The 20533-nt window shown below is 41.5% G+C and overlaps 1 protein-coding gene across 1 annotated transcript in view; it reads left to right on the forward strand.

The window, feature by feature from the left end:
* LOC136881946 (uncharacterized) overlaps positions 1-20533 on the forward strand; it is a 99226-nt gene that overhangs the window by 42096 nt on the left and 36597 nt on the right. Inside the window, exons 5-6 of the mRNA XM_068229443.1 lie at positions 12181-12317; positions 17493-17520. Of these exons, the coding sequence (XP_068085544.1) occupies positions 12181-12317; positions 17493-17520 (165 nt within the window). The remainder of the gene's footprint in view (positions 1-12180; positions 12318-17492; positions 17521-20533) is intronic.

Here is a 20533-nt window from a genome sequence, read left to right on the forward strand (position 1 = left end):
AAGTTCTTCAAACCATGTTATCAAGATACACACTTCAAACACTATACGGTGCAATGCATATGCAATTATTTTGATTATTATTATTATTATTATTATTATTATTATTATTATTATTATTATTATTATCCTTTACTGGCAGGACCTAGTGTTTACAGTGCACTATGTCTTCTGGTATGGCCTAGAGCAATTTTGTTACTTTCATTGATCTGTCTCTGTCTTATCCTTGGCTTTGACAATATGAAAGTGACTGAGGTATGAGCAATGCTAGTAATGCCATTCCTTCTGCAACCAGTCCCTGCTATGAATGGTGTGAAAATGTTGCTCATAGGGCCGGTTGGTGCGTGCATTTCAGTGGGCTTGGCAGACTGATATGTAACAGCAACTTCTGGCTCAGTGAGGAAAGCAACGGGAAAGTACCTCACTCCTCATTTCCCTAGTATGCCTCTTCAGCGATGTCTAGGCCATCTGTGACAGCTGATGGCAGAGTTGTTGAGGATCCATCCACCCTTAGGGCTGAAGACTGAACATACATCCCCCTGTGGGTGGGGGCGTTCGAATAACACCCACGGTATCCCCTGCCTGTTGTAAGAGGCGACTAAAAGGGGCCCCAAGGGCTCTGAACTTTGGAGCGTGGGTTGGTGACCACGGGGTCCTCAGCTGAGTCCTGGCATTGCTTCCACTTACTTGTGCCAGGCTCCTCACTTTCATCTATCCTGTCTGAACTCTCTTGGTCAACTCTTGTTCTTTTCCGATCCCGAAGCTATTAGGTTTGCGAGGGCTAGGGAGTCTTTCATTTTCACGCCATTCGTCTTTCTTTGACCGATATCTTCATTTTTTGAAGTGTCAGAACCCTTCCATTTTTCCCTCTGCTTAGTGTTATATAGAGGATGGTTGCCTAGTCATACTTCCTCTTAAAACAATAATCACCACCACCACCACCACCACCACTGAACATATATACACATACATTATTATTATTATTATTATTATTATTGAATAATAATAATAATAATAATAATAATAATAATAATAATAATAATAATAATAATAATAATATTTGCCTGTTCTTGTCGATGATCGAGTTATGTTTATGAATAGTTTCACTGTAGTGATCACTTAAACAAGACACGACATTGACTTCACCAAGCATTTCAAAGTCCATGGTACTATTGATATCACCCCTGTGGTGACCCATTTATCTCCTTTCCTAGAACGGGAGAATAGCAGGCAAGGAAAGCAGTAAAAGGTTTCTGAGATATCACTTCCTCATATCCACAAGTTCTTGTTATATACGTCAGGAGAATTAGTTTGTCTTTGGAAAGCCCTATTTTCATTTTTCTTGGTCTCCGTTTTTTTCAACAAGAAATCTGGTGTCGGCCTAAAACACTCCTTCAGTTCGATTTTCTTCTCGATAGAAAGAGAAGAAAACGTTAGTACTTTAATATGTTTGACGGTAATCATACCGTACGAAGTGCAAACATAACACTACGCCTACATATAAATCACAACCTTTCTCCTAATTTCACCTTGTCACAGTCACCTCACGAGATCATTCATCAACATAAAGTTAAACATCGCGCTCTCCAGTGAGTATGGCCAACATGAGTCAAGTGCGAGGAGACAGTAGTTACAGTCGTTACTCGTTTCATTAGTTAATAATCCTAAAAATTACAAGACTATTTTAAATATATACCGGCACATTTAACTCTGGTAAGTGCCTCAGTAAAATAGTTCCTAGTTTTAGGAGAGAAATGGCATAAACTGACCCCTATTAAATAGAAATCAGATCACCAATGTTTCGGCTAGGTTGGCTGCAACAATAAGCCGCAGCAAAAACGCGCCGGAATCTCCGTAGAACAGCACATCTCTACTACGCCTCTGATTGCCTCCCTCAAGGCGAGTCAAGCGAGACTCGGAGTATTTGGTCCGCTATGAGAGAGTGCCCTCCTGCGCGGAGCCAGCAGCGCATCGGGCCGCAGTACAGTACCACTCGCGCCCTTGATAATAATCTTATAGTAAAATATTTCCCTTGTTAACAAGAAGGCCTTAAAGGCCCGGGAGCAGGCCAAAGAGGGCCTGACTCCTGGGGCTGAGGGGACTTCTACTATCACAACAGTGACAACAGTGGAGGGATCCAATGGGCACAAGAGGCGGGACCCTGAAAAGGGCTCTGCTTCTAGGGCACAGAGGACCCCACCCACTAAGATGCCAGCGGGGAAACGACTTCTGTCGGGGGCAACCCCAGAAGAAGACCGGCAGACCCGCAAGAGACCCAAGGTGGAGTACGCCAGGATAGCCACAGCTGGGATCAGGATGGCCATAGTACCTGTGGGATATCCTGACCAGCAGCTATCCGAGAAACAGGTGGAAGCTGTGGAAGAGGCTATCACCAATCTGATAGACGGGCTTCCGGAGCAGGGGCCCATTAAGCCTCAGTTCCTGGACTGCTATCTGTCGAGGGGTGCGGCAGTCATCATAGCAGAGAACAACGAAACTGTAGCATGGCTTTCTAGTCTTGTTGCAGGTATACAACCGTGGAAAGGAGCCAGGCTCACAATTGTGGGCATGGACAAACTCCTTTCCTACAAGAGAGTCATGGTCTGGATACCAGGACAACCAAAGGACAATAATGTCCTTTTGGGAAGAATGGCACGTCAGAACCATGGCTTAAATCCCACCAGCTGGAGGGTCTACGACCGCAAGGAGGAGAAGAGGTGTCCGCCTTGTGGTCAGCATGCACTCCAGGGATGTGGAGAAAGTGGTGGGGAAGAAGATCTTCTGCGGGGTGCATGTGGCTACCTTCACCTTGGTGGAGGGCAAGCATGACAAGCAGAGGACCAACCCCACCACAGAAAAAATCGAGACCAGCAGGGGCAAAGAGCTGGAGCCCGGACAGGAACCGGGGCCAGCCAAGCCCCAGGATCCATCGCGGGAGACGGAGCTGCAAGTTCCGGAGACCGCATAAGGTAAAGTATTCTATGAAAGTAAAGAATGATTACTTTCATACAAGCAAATATACAACATTGTATAGCGGCCTCTAGGGTACTTAATAGAAGTATCCAGAAAGGCGGGTTTTCGGTCGCCCTGATACAGGAACCCTGGCTTAGACAGGGGCATATCATGAGACTAAAATGTGCAGGTTTCACGCTATTCAGTGGAATAGCAGAGGAGAAGCCTAGAGCATGTATACTAGTTAAGGATCATAACGCTTGGGCTATACCGGGTTTCATTAGTAGAGACCTGGTAGCAGTCCTAATGAGATATGAAGAGGGCGGACAGCCAAGAGACTTGGTTGTCTGTTCTGCATATTTCCCAGGAGACTCTGAATCTCCACCCACGCCGGAGGAGTTCAAGAGACTGGTGATATACTGTAGGAAACAAGGATTAAATCTCATAGTAGGATGCGATGCCAATGCTCATCATAGCATTTGGGGAAGCAAAAATACAAACCGAAGGGGAGAGCACTTCATAGAATTTCTATGTACAACTGATCTTGAGATCATGAATATTGGTGATACCCCTACCTTCATTAATAATAGGAGCGAAGGGATCATAGATCTTACCCTGGGTTCCATGGGAATCATGCAGGAATTTAAAGACTGGAAGGTCTCTTTGGAGCCTTCCTTGTCAGATCATAGACACATTGTGTTTTATATAGAGGGCTCCATCGAGATCCCATCTTACAGAAACCCTAGAAGAACCGATTGGATATCTTTTAGGGAGGACGTGAGGAGGGGACTGGAGAGAGGACCCTCAAACATAATTAAAAACAAAGAGGAGCTGGAGCTCAGTGTGAGTTTTCTCACACGAACACTGGTTACCTCTTATGAATTAAACTGCCCTATTGTTAAGGCAAAGAGAGTAACAGGAAGCTTCAAGTGGAATAGTTATCTTGAACACCTGAGGAGAAATACACGAAGGCTCTGGAATAAATACAGTGAACTTCAGGATCAAGAAAGCCTAGATTCTTACAAAGAATCACAAAGAAGGTACAAGTCAGAAGTCAAAAAGGCTTCTAGGAAATCTTGGAGACAATTTTGTGACTCCATTGAAAGTCAACATGAAGCGGCAAGGCTTCATAAAATTTTAACCTTGGATAGAAGGGCAAGGCTGGGCTCACTGGAGACTCCTTCTGGTGGATACACATCCACAGAGGGGGAGACCCTGAGCTTACTGCTAGATGCCCAATTTCCAGGTTCGGTAATCACGAATTGTGAGGTAGAATCGAGTGGATCCTTCAGACCCGATAAAAGTGGCTGGAGGGAAGCCGCAGAGATTGTCACCTCAAGAAGGGTTAAGTGGGCATTAGAATCCTTTGCCCCTTACAAAAGCCCAGGTGTGGATGGGATCTTCCCGGCGCTTCTTCAGGAGGCGGGAGAGGTCCTTATACCATACCTGGTTAGAATTTTTAGAGCCTGTGTCAATATGGGGTACGTGTACTCCTTGTGGTGTCAGGCGAAGATGGTATTTATACCTAAACCCGGAAGGTCTTCATATACTAGACCTAAGGATTATAGACCCATTAGTCTAACGTCTTTTCTACTTAAGACTTTGGAAAGACTGGTGGATAGACATATCGGGGAGAAAGTATTAAGAGACTTTCCCCTGCATTTCCACCAACATGCATATCAACCAGGGAAGTTGGTTGAGACGGCACTGCACCAGCTGGTTTCTAGGCTGGAGAGTGCCTTGGATCAACAACAACTTGCCATGGTTGTATTCCTAGATATAGAAGGGGCCTTTAACTATACATCTTTGGGCTCCATAGAACATAGTCTAGAGAGAAGAGGAGTGAGCAGCATGCTCATAAAATGGATTATGGCCTCACTGCAGGGCCGTCAAGTTCTGTTTACCCTCAACGCTGTAATGTTGAGAGCTAATATAGACAGGGGGTGTCCACAGGGAGGAGTATTATCACCAACATTATGGTGTCTGGTAGTGGATGAACTACTTACCAGGTTAAATGTTGGAGGAATATACGCCCAAGGCTATGCAGACGACATAAGCCTGATGGCGGTAGGAAATTTCCCCAGTACGGTTTCCGAACTCGTACAGAGCTCTCTACGTAGGGTGGAAAGATGGTGCCACGAGACCGACTTGTCGGTTAATCCCGATAAGACGGAGCTTGTGGTATTTACCAAGAGGAGGAGGCTAGACGGACTGTCAGAGCCTTTCCTATTTGGGAAAAAATTAGTTAAGACAACTTCGGTTAAGTACCTAGGGGTAATCCTTGAGGCAAGACCGAGTTGGAAGAAACACATAGATCATAAGGTGGATAAGGCTCGCAAGATTATGTGGGCCTGTCGCAGGGCCGTCGGGAAGACTTGGGGCCTAAGACCTAAGGTGGTCCAGTGGCTCTATATCTCCATTGTACGGCCCACGATCACCTATGCATCTAGTTTGGTGGCCAGGCTCAGAGAGTAAAACTGTGAGCACCAAGTTAAACAGTGTCCAAAGACTTGCGTGTCTAGGAATAACAGGGGCACTGGATACTACACCATTATGTGCAATGGAGGCCATCCTAGGTTTTCCCTCATTACATTTATATGTTAAGGTAATAGCGGGAATGAGTGCCTATCGCCTTTGGTCACTCGGAGGATGGTCCTTCAAAAACCCGAATAGAGGTCATGCCTCTATTCTTACAAGGCTTCACCAGACTTGCCCTATGACAATGATGATCGGGGATCTGATGAAGCCTAGCTTTAATTTGAATTATAAATTTACAGTGGTGATACCCACAAGGGAGGAGTGGGCCGCGGATGCTGGGGCCCGTCTTAAGTCTGGGGGCTGTACATGGTACACAGATGGCTCGCGGACGGAGACGGGCACAGGCGCCGGGGTCTGGGGGCCTAAGACAAGGCTCTCCCTTCCTATGGGTAAATATGCTACTGTTTTCCAGGCTGAAGTATATGCAATACTAGCCTGTGCTGTAAATATATGGAATATGCCTGGACACAGAAGACATATCACTATTTGTAGTGATAGCCAGGCAGCGCTAAAAGCACTATGTGCAGTTAAAACAACATCAAAACTGGTATGGGAATGCCAAAGGATGTTAGATCAGCTGTGTGAGCTTAGCTCAGTTACCCAATTATGGGTTCCTGGGCACACAGGTATCAGTGGAAATGAAGAAGCTGACAAACTAGCAAAACAGGGCTCAATGGGTTCCTTCATAGGACCAGAGCCCTTCCTGGGAGTGTCACTCCGAAGTGTGAGACTGGCAATATCCCAATGTATAAACCAGTCTCACCTAGATATTTGGAAGAGGTTAACCATAGCAAGACAGGCACGTGAACTTATCAAAGGGCCTAGTCAAAGCTATAAAAAGGTCCTAATGAATTTGGATAGGACCAGAATGAGAATGGTAGTTGGACTGTTAACAGGCCACAATACCTTACAGAGACACCTACACATCATGAAAATCACCCAGGATCCGATGTGTAGAAGATGCGGTAAGGAGGAGGAGACCTCCGCGCATGTGTTATGTCAGTGCGAGGCTTTTGCAAGCACTAGACATCGATTCCTGGGCTCACATTTTGTGAGCCTGGAGGACATCAGGAATGCCAAAATCTGGACACTGGTATCCTTTATAGGAGCACTAGGGCTGGACTAGCAAACCTGTTCAAGGGGCACAAAGGGTCTTCATAGACCTACGTGTGGAGCTCTGCGAAAACAGGGCTCACCCATTTCTTATCTATCTATCTATCTATCTATCTATCTATCTATCTTCCCTTGTTAACATTTAAGATCAAAATTCCCGAATTTAATGGAACCCCGTGGGGGGCGCGCGCCTTAGCGCCTCCCAAATGAGCCGCCACTGAAAGTAGGGAATTTGTTAACGTAAGTCTACATTTACAGAAGATCAATCCATATGATCATGGTTGACGGAAACATACTTCAATGTTTACACATATATTTACAGTGAGCCAGTGGGGGTGAAGCTGATTCCTGCTCGTGGTGCCCCTGCTAAGGTAGATGGAATTAAATTTCCATTACTGAACTGAACGTCAGCATTCCAGAAGCACTAAACTAAAGATATACTGATCCAATCATGGGACCTAATGAACGGTTCTTTTCAGAACCTACTGACTGTAATCTCGGTGAACACTGAAGGCTTGTCATCACCAAAACAACAATTACTATACGAACTATGCCAAGAACAGAAATGCGATGTTTTATGCATCCAGGAAACTCGTGAAGATAACCATCAGAATCAAACATATATACCAGGTCTGAAGTTAGTTGCAGAAATACCACACCCTAAACATGGTAGTGCCATTTTTGTCAAACCAGAGATCCAAGTTGAGTGTCCACTGTACAATCAACCATAACATCGAGATAATCTCCCTAGAACTCACCAATTGTGTAATCTCCTCAGTCTATAAGCCTCCTTCAGAAAGATTCTCCTTTGCCCCACCTAAAAATTTCTATTCAGAGAAGACATCTGTAGTAATAGGAGATTTCAATAGTCACAGCCACATGTGGGGATACATACATGAAGATGAAAACGGAGAAGCTGTTCTTTCTTGGGCTGAAATTAACCAAGCAAAAAGTGGCAGCCAGAAATAATATTATAAGGAAGATAACAGATACTACCTGGGGGGGGGGGAGGGCTCATCCCAATACTGTGAGAACCTCTTCCATTGCTCTGTTACTCTGCAGTGGAACATGCATCCCCAGTATGGTACAAGTCAAGTCACGCCAGGAAGGTAGATGTTGCTCTAAACGATACCTGTTGCATCATTACCGGCTGTCTAAAACCTACTCCGTTGGACAAATTGTACAGCCTTGCTGGTATTGCCCCTTCTGATATCCATCGAGAGGTTGCTGCAAAAAACGAGAGGAAGAAGGCGGAAACATCTGAAGGAGGAAGTAATCAGAAACTTATATTGTTTATTCGAGGGAAGGCTATATCAGGGGCCCCAAGTATAAGAGGAACTAATCAATTTCCAAATCCCCCAATTATGATGGGCATTACCATGAAGAAAATTATTACAAATGCGTGGGCAGTGACAATTACATTATAAATTTGATCATCACCAATTAAATAACCTGGTTGTCCCAATTCTGCACGGATTAATAAGCTGAGAGATGTACCTACCATTCCTGCTCAGGCACCAAAAATGAAGTATAATGTTCCAATGTCCTGTATGGATACAGGCCAGTTACTCCAACACTCAAATCAAGGAAAAGCTTGCTCAGAACAACAGAGGCTCTTAACGGGACACCTCAACCATCCCGAATTGCTATGTGGCACACAAGGTGCACTCGCTCTGAAGAATGGCTGACGCCAAGTGAAGAACTACCACCTGGTCACATGGAGAAATGGAGTACTTGGAGATCACTGAACAGATTACGGGCAGGTGTGACAAGATGTAAAAGTGTAATGGTAGATTCGAAAGTACACAAACACGAATCAATAATAATAATAATAATAATAATAATAATAATAATAATAGAATAATAATAAAAATAATAAATATTAACATAATAAATAACAAATTGTGAATAAAGGAATAGTAAACTGATGCAGTGGCGGTGAATTCACCTCAGAGCATGGAAACGTGATGGATAACTATCAATACCGGTACTCAAAATTAAATCAAATACAAGGGAACACTTATAGGTCTAAAAATAACAACTAAGAGAGGAGAGTGGAAGGTGCTGGAACCCTATGAGGTCCATGAGAAGGTATGACGTTATGGGAGAGAAAAGATTTACAATCATCACCTCGAAACTCATCATATTAACATAATCAAAACCAATATTACAAGAAACAAGATAGCAACTGATACTTATGCACAAATGAAGGGCATTTAAAGGACTTTAACAAAATACAGTTCCACGATGCGGAATCAAGACATCCTTAAGTAACTTAGAGAAAATTCGACTTAACAACAGAAGGGTGATGCTACATTACAATGTATAGTTTAAAACAAAAGTAACTGATTAAACTGAAATTACGGCAACGGGAACCTAGGGCAAACTCGGACACGTTAAATTTAAAACTTTGAAAATGACATTAAGCAAGGAAATACCAAAGTAATTAAACTAAATCAAACGAAACCAGAAAACCTTGAGAATAACATTGAAATAACACTTACCGCAGAAAGGCAGGAGTTTGCGCTCGCTAGAGCAGTTGGATGTAAATGACGCCAAGCACACGCATCATTTTTCCGAAGCCGGCAGAAGACCGGAAATAGCCCGACCACAATTAACCAATAAGATCAAACTTACACTAGATTCCCGTTTGCCAATACAATTGCATGACCGTATATGGTCATTTCCCAGTCTACTGACGCGAAAGGAATTACATCACCTGTTTTAACATCGGTAACTGCGCGTGTGGCATAGGATGCTTCAGAATAAAGCACCTTACAAAATATTACATCAAATTACAATTTTGACATACAGAATTACTAAAAATAATTTTTAAATAATTCTTCAAAAATTCTTCAAGTTTAACGTCCCAATTTTTTTTTTTTTTTTTTTTTTTTTTACCGACACAGATAGGTCTTACGGCGACGATAGGATAGGAAAGGCCTAGGAAGTGGAAGGAAGCGGCCGTGGCCTTTATTAAGGTACAGCCCCGGCATTTGCCTGGTGTGAAAATGGGAAACCACGAAAAACCATCTTCAGGGCTGCCGACAGTGGGGCTCGAACCCACTATCTTCCGATTACTGGATACTGGCTGTAATTTAAAAAAGTTTTTTTCATGTGTGCTGACATTAATTTTAAATGATCAATTACGTAAAATTTACATACAAAAAAAAAAAGCTTTTGCATCTTGCAATGTTCATACTGTTGAATTTCCTTATTTAAAAAAAAAAAGATTATTACAAAAATATTTAATTTGCACAAACAAATATTCCAGCAGAGTCCAGAGGTTCTCTTATTTCTTCCTTTCTCACAATACAAAATATTACCGACAAAAATGAAATCCTGCTGTCCTTTCTTGATGACCAAAATGCAATTCTGCTGTTCTTTCTTGATAATACACCTACCACAAAAAGCAACCTGCGGAAGTGGGGTTTCAACATCGAGTCCTCATTGTGTGAGTGTGGTGCAATCCAGATGACGTCTCACTTTTTGCAGTGTAGTAGGTGCCCTAAAACATGCACAGTACAAGATCTATTTCAGGTAACTGAAAATGCACTGGATGTTGCCAATTACTGGGCAAAAGTAGTATAGACTTTTTTTTTTTAATAAGTGTGACTTTGTCTATAATGTAGGGCCTATATAATTCAGTAAGAGTATATTTGTATATGTATTTATAGTATTCATGCTTCTGATACGAATAAATAAAATAAGTGAGCTAGTCCCATATCTATATCTACATTTCATTAATGAAGAGTTGAATTAAGCTTACATATTAAAGAGAAAATAAATTAGCAAGATAAAAGAGGACTTCATTCCGAGTAGAAAATTAATAAATGAAACATTTTATTTTTTCATAGTAGAGGAGGACAAGCTTTAAGGATAATTAAAGATCAAAGTTATCAACTGTTCAAAAGCAAGCTTACCTCAAGGCAAAGTTGAAATGGGAATAATTGGCAAATTATTCCATTTTAAATTCTTGCAACCTTTTATATTAAATAACATAGTGGGTAAACTCTTGTGGTGAAGATTACATTGAAATTCTCCATTATGTTTAAATTAAATCAAAGATCACAAATAGTTTACTCTGAGAGAAGCAAGGCCACTGAAAAGTGCTCGTCCGTATGACTGGATTCTGAAAATCACAATGCCGCCACACTGGAACGTGCTTCCCGAAGGTGGGATATAGCACAGCAGAAAATTTAATCAATTAACGCACAAGTTTATCCTTTTGGATTTATTCAATCCAATCATTTAAAAAAACCTAATTTGATGCAGGTCCCTTTGTCCTAGATACTTTCTTGAAGCTTGTAGATTTGTGCAATCGGAGCACGCTCCAGAAAATTTGGCATGTGCGATGCAATGTGTCCCGAAAGTTCAGAGGATTAAAATTTTAGACTATCTTGAATTTATTTAAAATAGGTCAGGATTATATAACAGAATTACATTTGCTGCACGTCACAATAATGTCAATTCTATATTTCTAGAAATAGATCTCGGAGTATTAGAGTAGGCGAAGCTTGATCTGACACTAATAATTAAGAGGGGAATTCCTCAAGGCAGTATTATTGGACCTTTGTTTTCTTATATATATATATATATATATATATATATATATATATAAATGATATGAGTAAAGGAGTGGGATCAGAGGTAAGGTTTTGTGCAGATGATGTGGTTCTGTATAGAGTAATAAATAAGTTACAAGATTGTGAGCAACTGCAAAATGACCTCTATAATGTTGTGAGATGGACAGTAGTCAATGGTATGATGATAAACGGGGTTAAAAGTCAGGTTGTGAGTTTCACAAATAGGAAAAGTCCTGAGTTTTAATTACTGCGTTGATGGGGTGAAAGTTCCTGTTGGGGATCATTGTAAGTATCTGGGTGTTAATATAAGGAAGGATCTTCATTGGGGTAATTACATAAATGGGATTGTAAATAAAGGATACAGATCTCTGCACATGGTTATGAGGGTGTTTAGGGGTTGTAGTAAGGATGTAAAGGGGAGGGCTTACAAGTCTCTGGTAAGACCCCAACTAGAGTATGGTTCAAGTGCATGGGACCCTCACCAGGATTACTTGATTCAAGAACTGGAAAAAGTTCAAAGAAAAGCAGCTCGATTTGTTCTGGGTGATTTCCAACAAAAGAGTAGCGTTACAAAAATGTTGCAAAGTTTGGGCTGGGAAAACTCGGGAGAAAGGAGGCAAGCTGCTCGACTGAAGTGTATGTTCCGAGCTGTCAGTGGAGAAATGGCATGGAGTGACATTAGTAAACAAATAAGTTTGAGTGGCGTCTTTAAAAGTAGAAAAGATCACAATATGAAGATAAAGTTGGAAAACAAGAAGACAAATTTGGGGCAAATATTCATTTATAGGGAGGGGAGTTACGAATTGGAATAACTTACCAAGGGAGATGTTCAATAAATTTCCAATGTCATTGAAATCATTTAAGAAAAGGCTAGGAAGACAACAGATAGGGAATCTGCCACCTGGGCGACTGCCCTAAATGCAGATTAGTCACATCAGTATAAATTGATTGATTGATTGATTGATTGTTTGATTGATTGATTGAACTCTTTCAGTTAACCTGCCAGAGTTTTCTCCTACTTCTGAACCACATACAACTGAAGAGGATAATGTACCATCGTGTGCTGTGAATTCGAATGTTGAAGTAGCACATCCAACGTGGAAACGAAGATATTCAGTGAGGATTAACCAGGTACTGTATGTGTTCTATTGGCCACAGGCGCATGGTCACACACACTTGCATATGTTTCAGTATTGGTTGTGGGTTGTCATTATTTTAGGGGAGTCATGACTGAAAGGTTCAATTTTTGAGCAAAATATGGATTGGGACATATTGGAGGAGGAGGAGGAGGAGGAGGAGGAGGAGGAGGAGGAGGAGGAGGAGTGGTGGAAAGACCAAAGAGAGTGGAGAGGAATAATATTTGCCCCTACCTGGCTACAGCTGTATAAAGGGAAATGATGATGATTGCACCAAGAATTGGCAGCGAAAGAGGAATTAAGGAAGGTGCGGGCCTTAAGATCGGAACCATTTACCAGTCATGTAAAAGGGCGGTGGTGAAGTCAGCGAAAACCGAAGCCATCTGCTAAGCTAGATATTTATTACTGCAAAGCATTCCAACAAGAATAAACTTTGTTTCAATGGGGGGGACCTGCCCTTACATAATACAAAATCTCCACTATTCTTTCCTTAACCCAGTTCTCAAATATTCAACAACTTCAGGGGCCGTAGGCCACATACAAATTCAACTTCAATAAGGGCAAAATTATACTAACTGCCCAACCAACGAGTCTGATTATACTAGAAAAGCAAGTCCCTGCCTCGTAAGCAATGTCCATAAAACACAATATAACGAATTACATTAAAAACAAGTCTCATTAATTAACATTTACTTCAAGAAGCTTACTCTTTCCAATCAACGAGGTCTGTAGCCTCTCCTAGCAGTGTAACCAATACATTACATTCCCGAGGTTTAAATAACTCTTTCTCAGCCCAAGGAAGCATTCTCCCTACCTCCACACACGCAGATGGAACGAGCGGAGACCCGCTGCTTTTCGACCAGACAAGCTGCTTGCGCCGAGCGATCTGAACAACTCCCTACAAGAGGTACTGACCTCCATCAATATGCGCCACGCCCCTCCCTCTCGGGAAGAGCGGGGCGAGGCGGGGAAGCGATGAGACGAGTGTGAAGATTGGGGGAAGGCTTGTCAACGTTAAGATGGTAAAATCCACCAGGGTGGAAATAATTTCCCTTTTCCCTGGGGTCATAAAGGGGGGGAAGGGATGAAATACATTTTATTAAGGAACGAGGGGAAAAAAATACATACATAAATATAAAATACAAACACACAGATCGATCTGGGCAAATAAATGAAACTGAAAACGGAAATGAACGGTGAGGGAGCGTAACTCATGGTACAATGATGATTGAATTTTCAGTTTTAACCTTAAAAATCCCCTAATTCTTCCTCTTTATGATACCATTATCACTTTTGCCCTCACACCATTTTTTAAAGCTATAATGCCGGATTAAAATGGTAGTGGTACGGTGTATATAGAACAAGTATACACCCCTTTCTCTCTCAAGTTGTGAGACAATATTGTCTTCAAAGTTCTTTCGGACTCCCATTTCAATAATTTCGCTGGAATATATTAACCTTGTGTAGTCCTAGGCTGTGCACAAGAGGAGAGAAAGTCCGAGGGAGTAACTTGCAGTCCAAAGCAGTTTTAAAGCAACTATGTTTCTTAACTTTCAATTACATTTTTCTAGCTTAAAATATTATCAGTTCATTGCCTTGTATAAAATGTTCCTTGCAACAGAGTTCTTATCAGATTCATCTGAAATTTTCTGATGAAGTTTCAATATGTACAGGAATTAAAAGTAATTCTGTAATTTATGATCAGTTGAATATGACTTTCATATTTTTGTTCTTAAATTAGCGCCAAACTAGAGTTTTGCCTATTGTATGAAAAATGGAAAATTTAAAAAGTTTTATCTGCAATAGTTTAATCTTGACCACAAAACGCAAGAGTTTTAACTCTTTCCATTCTGAGCATAGCTTGCAGCAGCTGAAATTATGCTCAGGCCGCGCTGCGGGCATAGCCCGTAGTAAGGTTTGACGATTCACTAAAAATCTAGAACGAGCTATGCACGCATTCTGGTGGTTACATCGTGTTTCTTCATGTATTAGTTACGAGAGTATTTAAGCAGATGGCAGTATTATATGTTTAAGTCAGAGATTTTATGGTATTTTCAATCAACATGCACCAGTAGATGTTGTCACTCAGTGAGCTACAAGACATGGCTTCTCGCGGCAAACATGTGCTTGACGAAAGTGATGTTTTCGATATTTTATGATTATATTATAAGTTTTTGCGCAAATGAACATATTATTGACATATGAATTCGAAACAACTTCTTACATTTCATTATGATTGGAGTTCGTTTTACGACCTAGCGCATGTTCCCGCGTATTTCATATTTGCGTAAATACGTAAGATTGTAGTAAAGTTATCTGTTTAGAAGACTGTATTTTCTCTTTCTCACAAGTCTTTTGTGGTAAATGGAATAGTAATTTTACATTTGAGTAACATTTGACAAAATTTATCAATTTAAAAAATTTAATAAGAGCTCCCATTTTCATTACCGTAATTATTACTATTATTTTTGAAAAATTATTATTTTTATATCGTACTCGTTGTTGTTGTTGTTGTTTAGTAATTGCAATGCACATATAAATATAACAGTATTTCAGAAAAGTGTACTTGCTTAGTTATCAGTCAGACCTTTTTTCCATTCGCAAAACGTGGTATAATATATAAACAATTTTAAAATCTCAGGTGATAGTTGACATGATACAGAGTTTTTCAAAACTAGATGCTCAAACAAGCACAAAGAAAAAAGAATCGTGCAAATATCTCCTACAGCTACAGATATACACTGACTGACAGAGCAAATGCAACACCAAGAAGGAGTGGTTCGAAAGGGATGAAAGTTTGGGAAAAAACAGAGACGGCACGGACGAATAATTGTTTATTTCAAACCGATATGCAGGTTACACAATGCGCACGGCATCGACTCAGTAGGATGTAGGACCACCGCGAGCGGCGATGCACGCAGAAACACGTCGAGGTACAGAGTCAATAAGAGTGCGGATGGTGTCCTGAGGGATGGTTCTCCATTCTCTGTCAACCATTTGCCACAGTTGGTCGTCCGTACGAGGCTGGGGCAGAGTTTGCAAACGGCGTCCAATGAGATCCCACACGTGTTCGATTGGTGAGAGATCCGGAGAGTACGCTGGCCACGGAAGCATCTGTACACCTCGTAGAGCCTGTTGGGAGATGCGAGCAGTGTGTGGGCAGGCATTATCCTGCTGAAACAGAGCATTGGGCAGCCCCTGAAGGTACGGGAGTGCCGCCGGCCGCAGCACATGCTGCACGTAGCGGTGGGCATTTAACGTGCCTTGAATACGCACTAGAGGTGACGTGGAATCATACGCAATAGCGCAGCAAACCATGATGCCGCGTTGTCTAGCGGTAGGGCGCTCCACAGTTACTGCCGGATTTGACCTTTCTCCACGCCGACGCCACACTCGTCTGCGGTGACTATCACTGACAGAACAGAGCGTGACTCATCGGAGAACACGACATTCCGCCATTCCCTCATCCAAGTCGCTCTAGCCCGACACCATGCCAGGCGTGCACGTCTATGCTGTGGAGTCAATGGTAGTCTTCTGAGCGGACGCCGGGAGTGCAGGCCTCCTTCAACCAATCGATGGGAAATTGTTCTGGTCGATATTGGAACAGCCAGGGTGTCTTGCACATGCTGAAGAATGGCGGTTGACGTGGCGTGCGGGGCTGCCACCGCTTGGCGGCGGATGCGCCGATCCTCGCGTGCTGGCGTCACTCGGGCTGCGCCTGGACCCCTCGCAGGTGCCACATGTCCCTGCGCCAACCATCTTCGCCACAGGCGCTGCACCGTGGACACATCCCTATGGGTATCGGCTGCGATTTGACGAAGCGACCAACCTGCCCTTCTCAGCCCGATCACCATACCCCTCGTAAAGTCGTCTGTCTGCTGGAAATGCCTCCGTTGACGGCGGCCTGGCATTCTTAGCTATACACGTGTCCTGTGGCACACGACAACACGTTCTACAATGACTGTCGGCTGAGAAATCACGGTACGAATTGGGCCATTCGCCAACGCCGTGTCCCATTTATCGTTCGCTACGTGCGCAGCACAGCGGCGCATTTCACATCATGAGCATACTTCAGTGACGTCAGTCTACCCTGCAATTGGCATAAAGTTCTGACCACTCCTTCTTGGTGTTGCATTTGCTCTGTCAGTCAGTGTATAATGTTTTAAATATCCTTAAAAATGCCCAGTCCAGAACGTTTGTTAGGGATATTAAGGCCCAGACTGGAATGGGTTATGTACAGGGTCTGTCATATAAACTCAGACCGAATGCACGGTGTTTGCACTCTGCACTACGGCAGCTGCCTCAGCAGAATGGCGCCATCCTGCTTTAAGCAATTTTATATTAAATTTTAACTGTATAAAAGATTCTGGAAGTGTCTTTCTTTCTGGGTTATACAGGCACTGTATCTGGTAACCAAATTCTGGTTGGCGTGAGCAGGTTCTGCCACTGTATTGTTTGCAATTTAATTTGTAAAGTTTTCCTTCAGTTCCTCCAATATATGAGGACTTGTTTGATAGACTTTTTCTTTCATTTTATCCCACAAATAAAAATCTCACACTGTTAGATCTGATGAACGAGGGGGAAATTGACCAGCACTGATCAGTCTGTCTGCAAACACTTCCGAGATTGTAAGATGGGTATCTTATGTTGTATGAGCAGGGGCTGAATCTTGGTGAAACCACCCATGCGATTTTTCTTGTTCCGTTAACCGATGGCAGAATGGCGTCAAAATGGCATCTTGGTGCCTCTCTGCATCAAAAAAAAATTTCATCTTGCACTAACAGCACACCAAACATCAATTTTCCTATCATAATGAGGGAGATCGTAAACACCATTAGGATTTTCTGCATATCAGTAGCAAGAGTTATGACTGTTCACACGACCATTAAGATGAAACCAGAAATTTGACACAGGAAAATATGGTGTTGTTGCAATGATTTCAGTCTCACCATTTTAACAGCAGAGATTGACAGGTGACTCCTGTTTGCCAGGTCGAACACGTGCAGGCTGCGTGCAAGGTCAAGAACTATGTGCTTGTGACATTAGATATAGCAACCAACGATAGGTTAATTTTAAGCAGTTTTTTTTAGTTTGTGAAAAATTACAAATATTGGTAATGACAAACATGCATGCTATAACCCTGTTTCATTATGCATTTATTCTTTTCCAGGGACCAGCAAGTTTGAGCGTAAGAAAAGGTATGTAAAATTCTGAGTTGTCATTGTATAGTAGAGGAGGCTTACTAACTTTCCCGAGTAGTTTGTAACTTAACACTCACTGGTAGACTAGTTAGTTCTTAGATACCACCACAACAAAACTACCTGTCACAAGTTTTAGTGCGATTCGTTGTTCAGAATCTCCATTTCACACTGGATCAAAGGTGGTGTTCTTTCCACCAGCGAAACGTGTGGGTGCCTGAGCGATGAATACCAGTACTTACATACAATTTACAAAATATTCGCTTAAAGTTAACCTAGTCAATACTTACAATACCACATTTTGTGGTTAAATAAGTATAAACAATAGGAAGATAGTGAACATGTTTTGCCCTTCTTAATGGGCATCATCAGCACAATGGATAACATTAAAACAAATAATTACAATTAAGACTGTTTACAATTATTGGTCATATAAAATTGGAATGAGACGTTGTGATGTTAAGTTATTTTCAATATCATGATTAAAAAGTTTGATGTGAATGTTACAAACACAAGTTAAAACTATTGTAGTACAATTTTACAATATTGTCTAAAAAATATATATTTATATTGGTGAGAAGTTTTTTAATCGGCATTCGTCTGGAATTGAAATGGATCCTCTTCTTTTAACTTTTTGGTGAAAGTCAATATTATTGTAGTGTTAACCACCAAGTAGATTTGAAGAATAAAATATGTATAAAACATATGTTCCTATTGTAGAAAATTAGATCAGGAATGAACATTTGGCGTTTCTTCTTGAGTTAAATTGGTTAAAACACATTCAGGTGAGAATACGTTAAAATGGAATATATGTTGAAAATTTTTCCGATGTACTAGTTGGAATATTTATCACTATAACAGTAGACTTCCCATTTGTTGTGTAAATCTCAATGGTTAGAAGGTTGATAAACTGCAAAGAAATATAAAAACACATTTAATGTGTATGTATAAATAATGGATGTGATTGTATAGTGTTATGGGTTACGTAAAAATGGATACTTACTCGAATGCCGTAGATTGTCTATCTTGTTCTGTTATTAGCGTTAGTCTGACTGGTGTTCCTGCTACGTGTATTGTATGGGTGTGGCGGAGGGAGGGAATACCAGTACTTCGTTTCTCCCGGCGAACAGTCATGGTTCTGCCCGTTACGAGTGGCATTGCACAGCGTCTTGCAATTTTTTCCAGCATCAACCTACAAAGAACAAAAGAACCTGTGCAGAACCACTTCCTTGCATATTCTCAGAGTGGTTGAATGACATCATAGGAGAGTGGTGGAGGGGGTCACTCTCTGATGACCATACTGTGCATATTGTGGAGACTCGGTGGCTCGGTTTCGTTGTCACTTCTGTTATTTATTAGTTTCATCTGTGTTGTTGATTCACAATGATAATGGAAATTGAAAAGATTGTTCTTCCTAATCAGCACAATATTTTATTGTTAAAAACATTTCCTAGCACCGAGCTCGATAGCTGCAGTCGCTTAAGTGCGGCCAGTATCCAGTATTCAGGATATAGTGGGTTCGAACCCCACTGTCGGCAGCCCTGAAGATGGTTTTCCGTGGTTTCCCATTTTCACACCAGGCAAATGCTGGGGCTGTACCTTAATTTAGGCCACGGCCGCTTCCTTCCCACTCCTAGCCCTTCCCTGTCCCATCGTCGCCGTGAGACCTATCCGTAACATCAGATGTAAGGCTTTTCAGGCGTTTGCTCTATTAACCAGTGCTTCGTCTTAGTACTGACACTAGACTTGTCAGAGTGGGATGTGTCAGACCCTACCCACTGACGCTGGGGTGTATGCAGGTGAACTTATCAGAAGCCTATTTAAGAGGCACAGTCTGATAACAGCATATGGGAGATAAATCTCCACAATGGAATTATTGCCCGCCTAGCAATTCCGAATGGAAAATTCTAAATTCCCATGGAGGGAATTCCATTCGGAATTGTTAGGCGGGCAATAATTCCATTGTGGAGATTTACCTCCCGTATGCAGTTATCAGACTGTGCCTCATATATGGGCTTCTGATAAGCTCACCTGCATACACTCCAGCATCTGTGGGTAGGGTCTGACACATCCCACTCTGACGAGTCTAGTGTCAGACCTAAGACGAAATGCTGGTTAATAGAGCAAACTCCTGAAAAGCCTTACATCTGATATGTTTTTGACATGCTCTATTGGTGAAAAATATCTAATTCCCTCCATGGAAATTTAGAATTTTCCAGACCTATCCATGTCGGTGCGATGTAAAGCAAATTGTAAAAAAAACCCAACCATTTCTTAGCAGACCAAGTATGGGTCCCCATACTACACAAAAGGTAAAATTAAGCAGTTTCCTCAATTATGCTGAAAGTTGAAGGGTTGAAGGGCGTGGAAAAGTGTCAAATGCGGAGAAACTGCCTCAAATTGCTTTGTTCTTTGCTCATTTTCTTTTTGATTCAAATCCTAGCCAAAATAACTTATTTACATAATTCTTTCTGTAATGTGTTCCTTGGTTCAATATCCTCAGGTGTTTTTTGATTTCTTGAAAAAATGTCCACACTGAATGTATTTATAGGGGCTGAAGTAGAACTAGACAATGACTGGCATTAGTGCTTGTAATGGTAGAAAAAGGCAAACATGTAATGTAATTGATCAGATAACAATGATTAAGAAAAATATTGTAATTTTTAGGAATAAATATAGAATCTTTTTCTCATACGGCACTTCCCTCAGGGTATTGTATAGACAGTGAGCTTTCAGGCAGTAATCAAAACTGCTCCTTAACACAAATTTAGTATTTTAATATAATCATATATGATTATGTTAATACCAATATAAATGGTCAGTTATTGGATGTTATAAATTTTTCCAATAACGGACCATTTATATTGGTATTATAAATTTACTCATTCGGGACAAATATTTCAGATATGGGAATCAACATCTATGTCATACAATTATGTTATTGAGACCAGAACTGATGTTGCACCTTATATACATAAAGCCATGGTAGGTTTTGGGCTTGCCTATTACTGTT

The sequence above is a fragment of the Anabrus simplex genome, chromosome 10 (genome assembly GCF_040414725.1).
Source record: "Anabrus simplex isolate iqAnaSimp1 chromosome 10, ASM4041472v1, whole genome shotgun sequence".
Taxonomy (NCBI): Eukaryota; Metazoa; Arthropoda; class Insecta; order Orthoptera; family Tettigoniidae; genus Anabrus; species Anabrus simplex.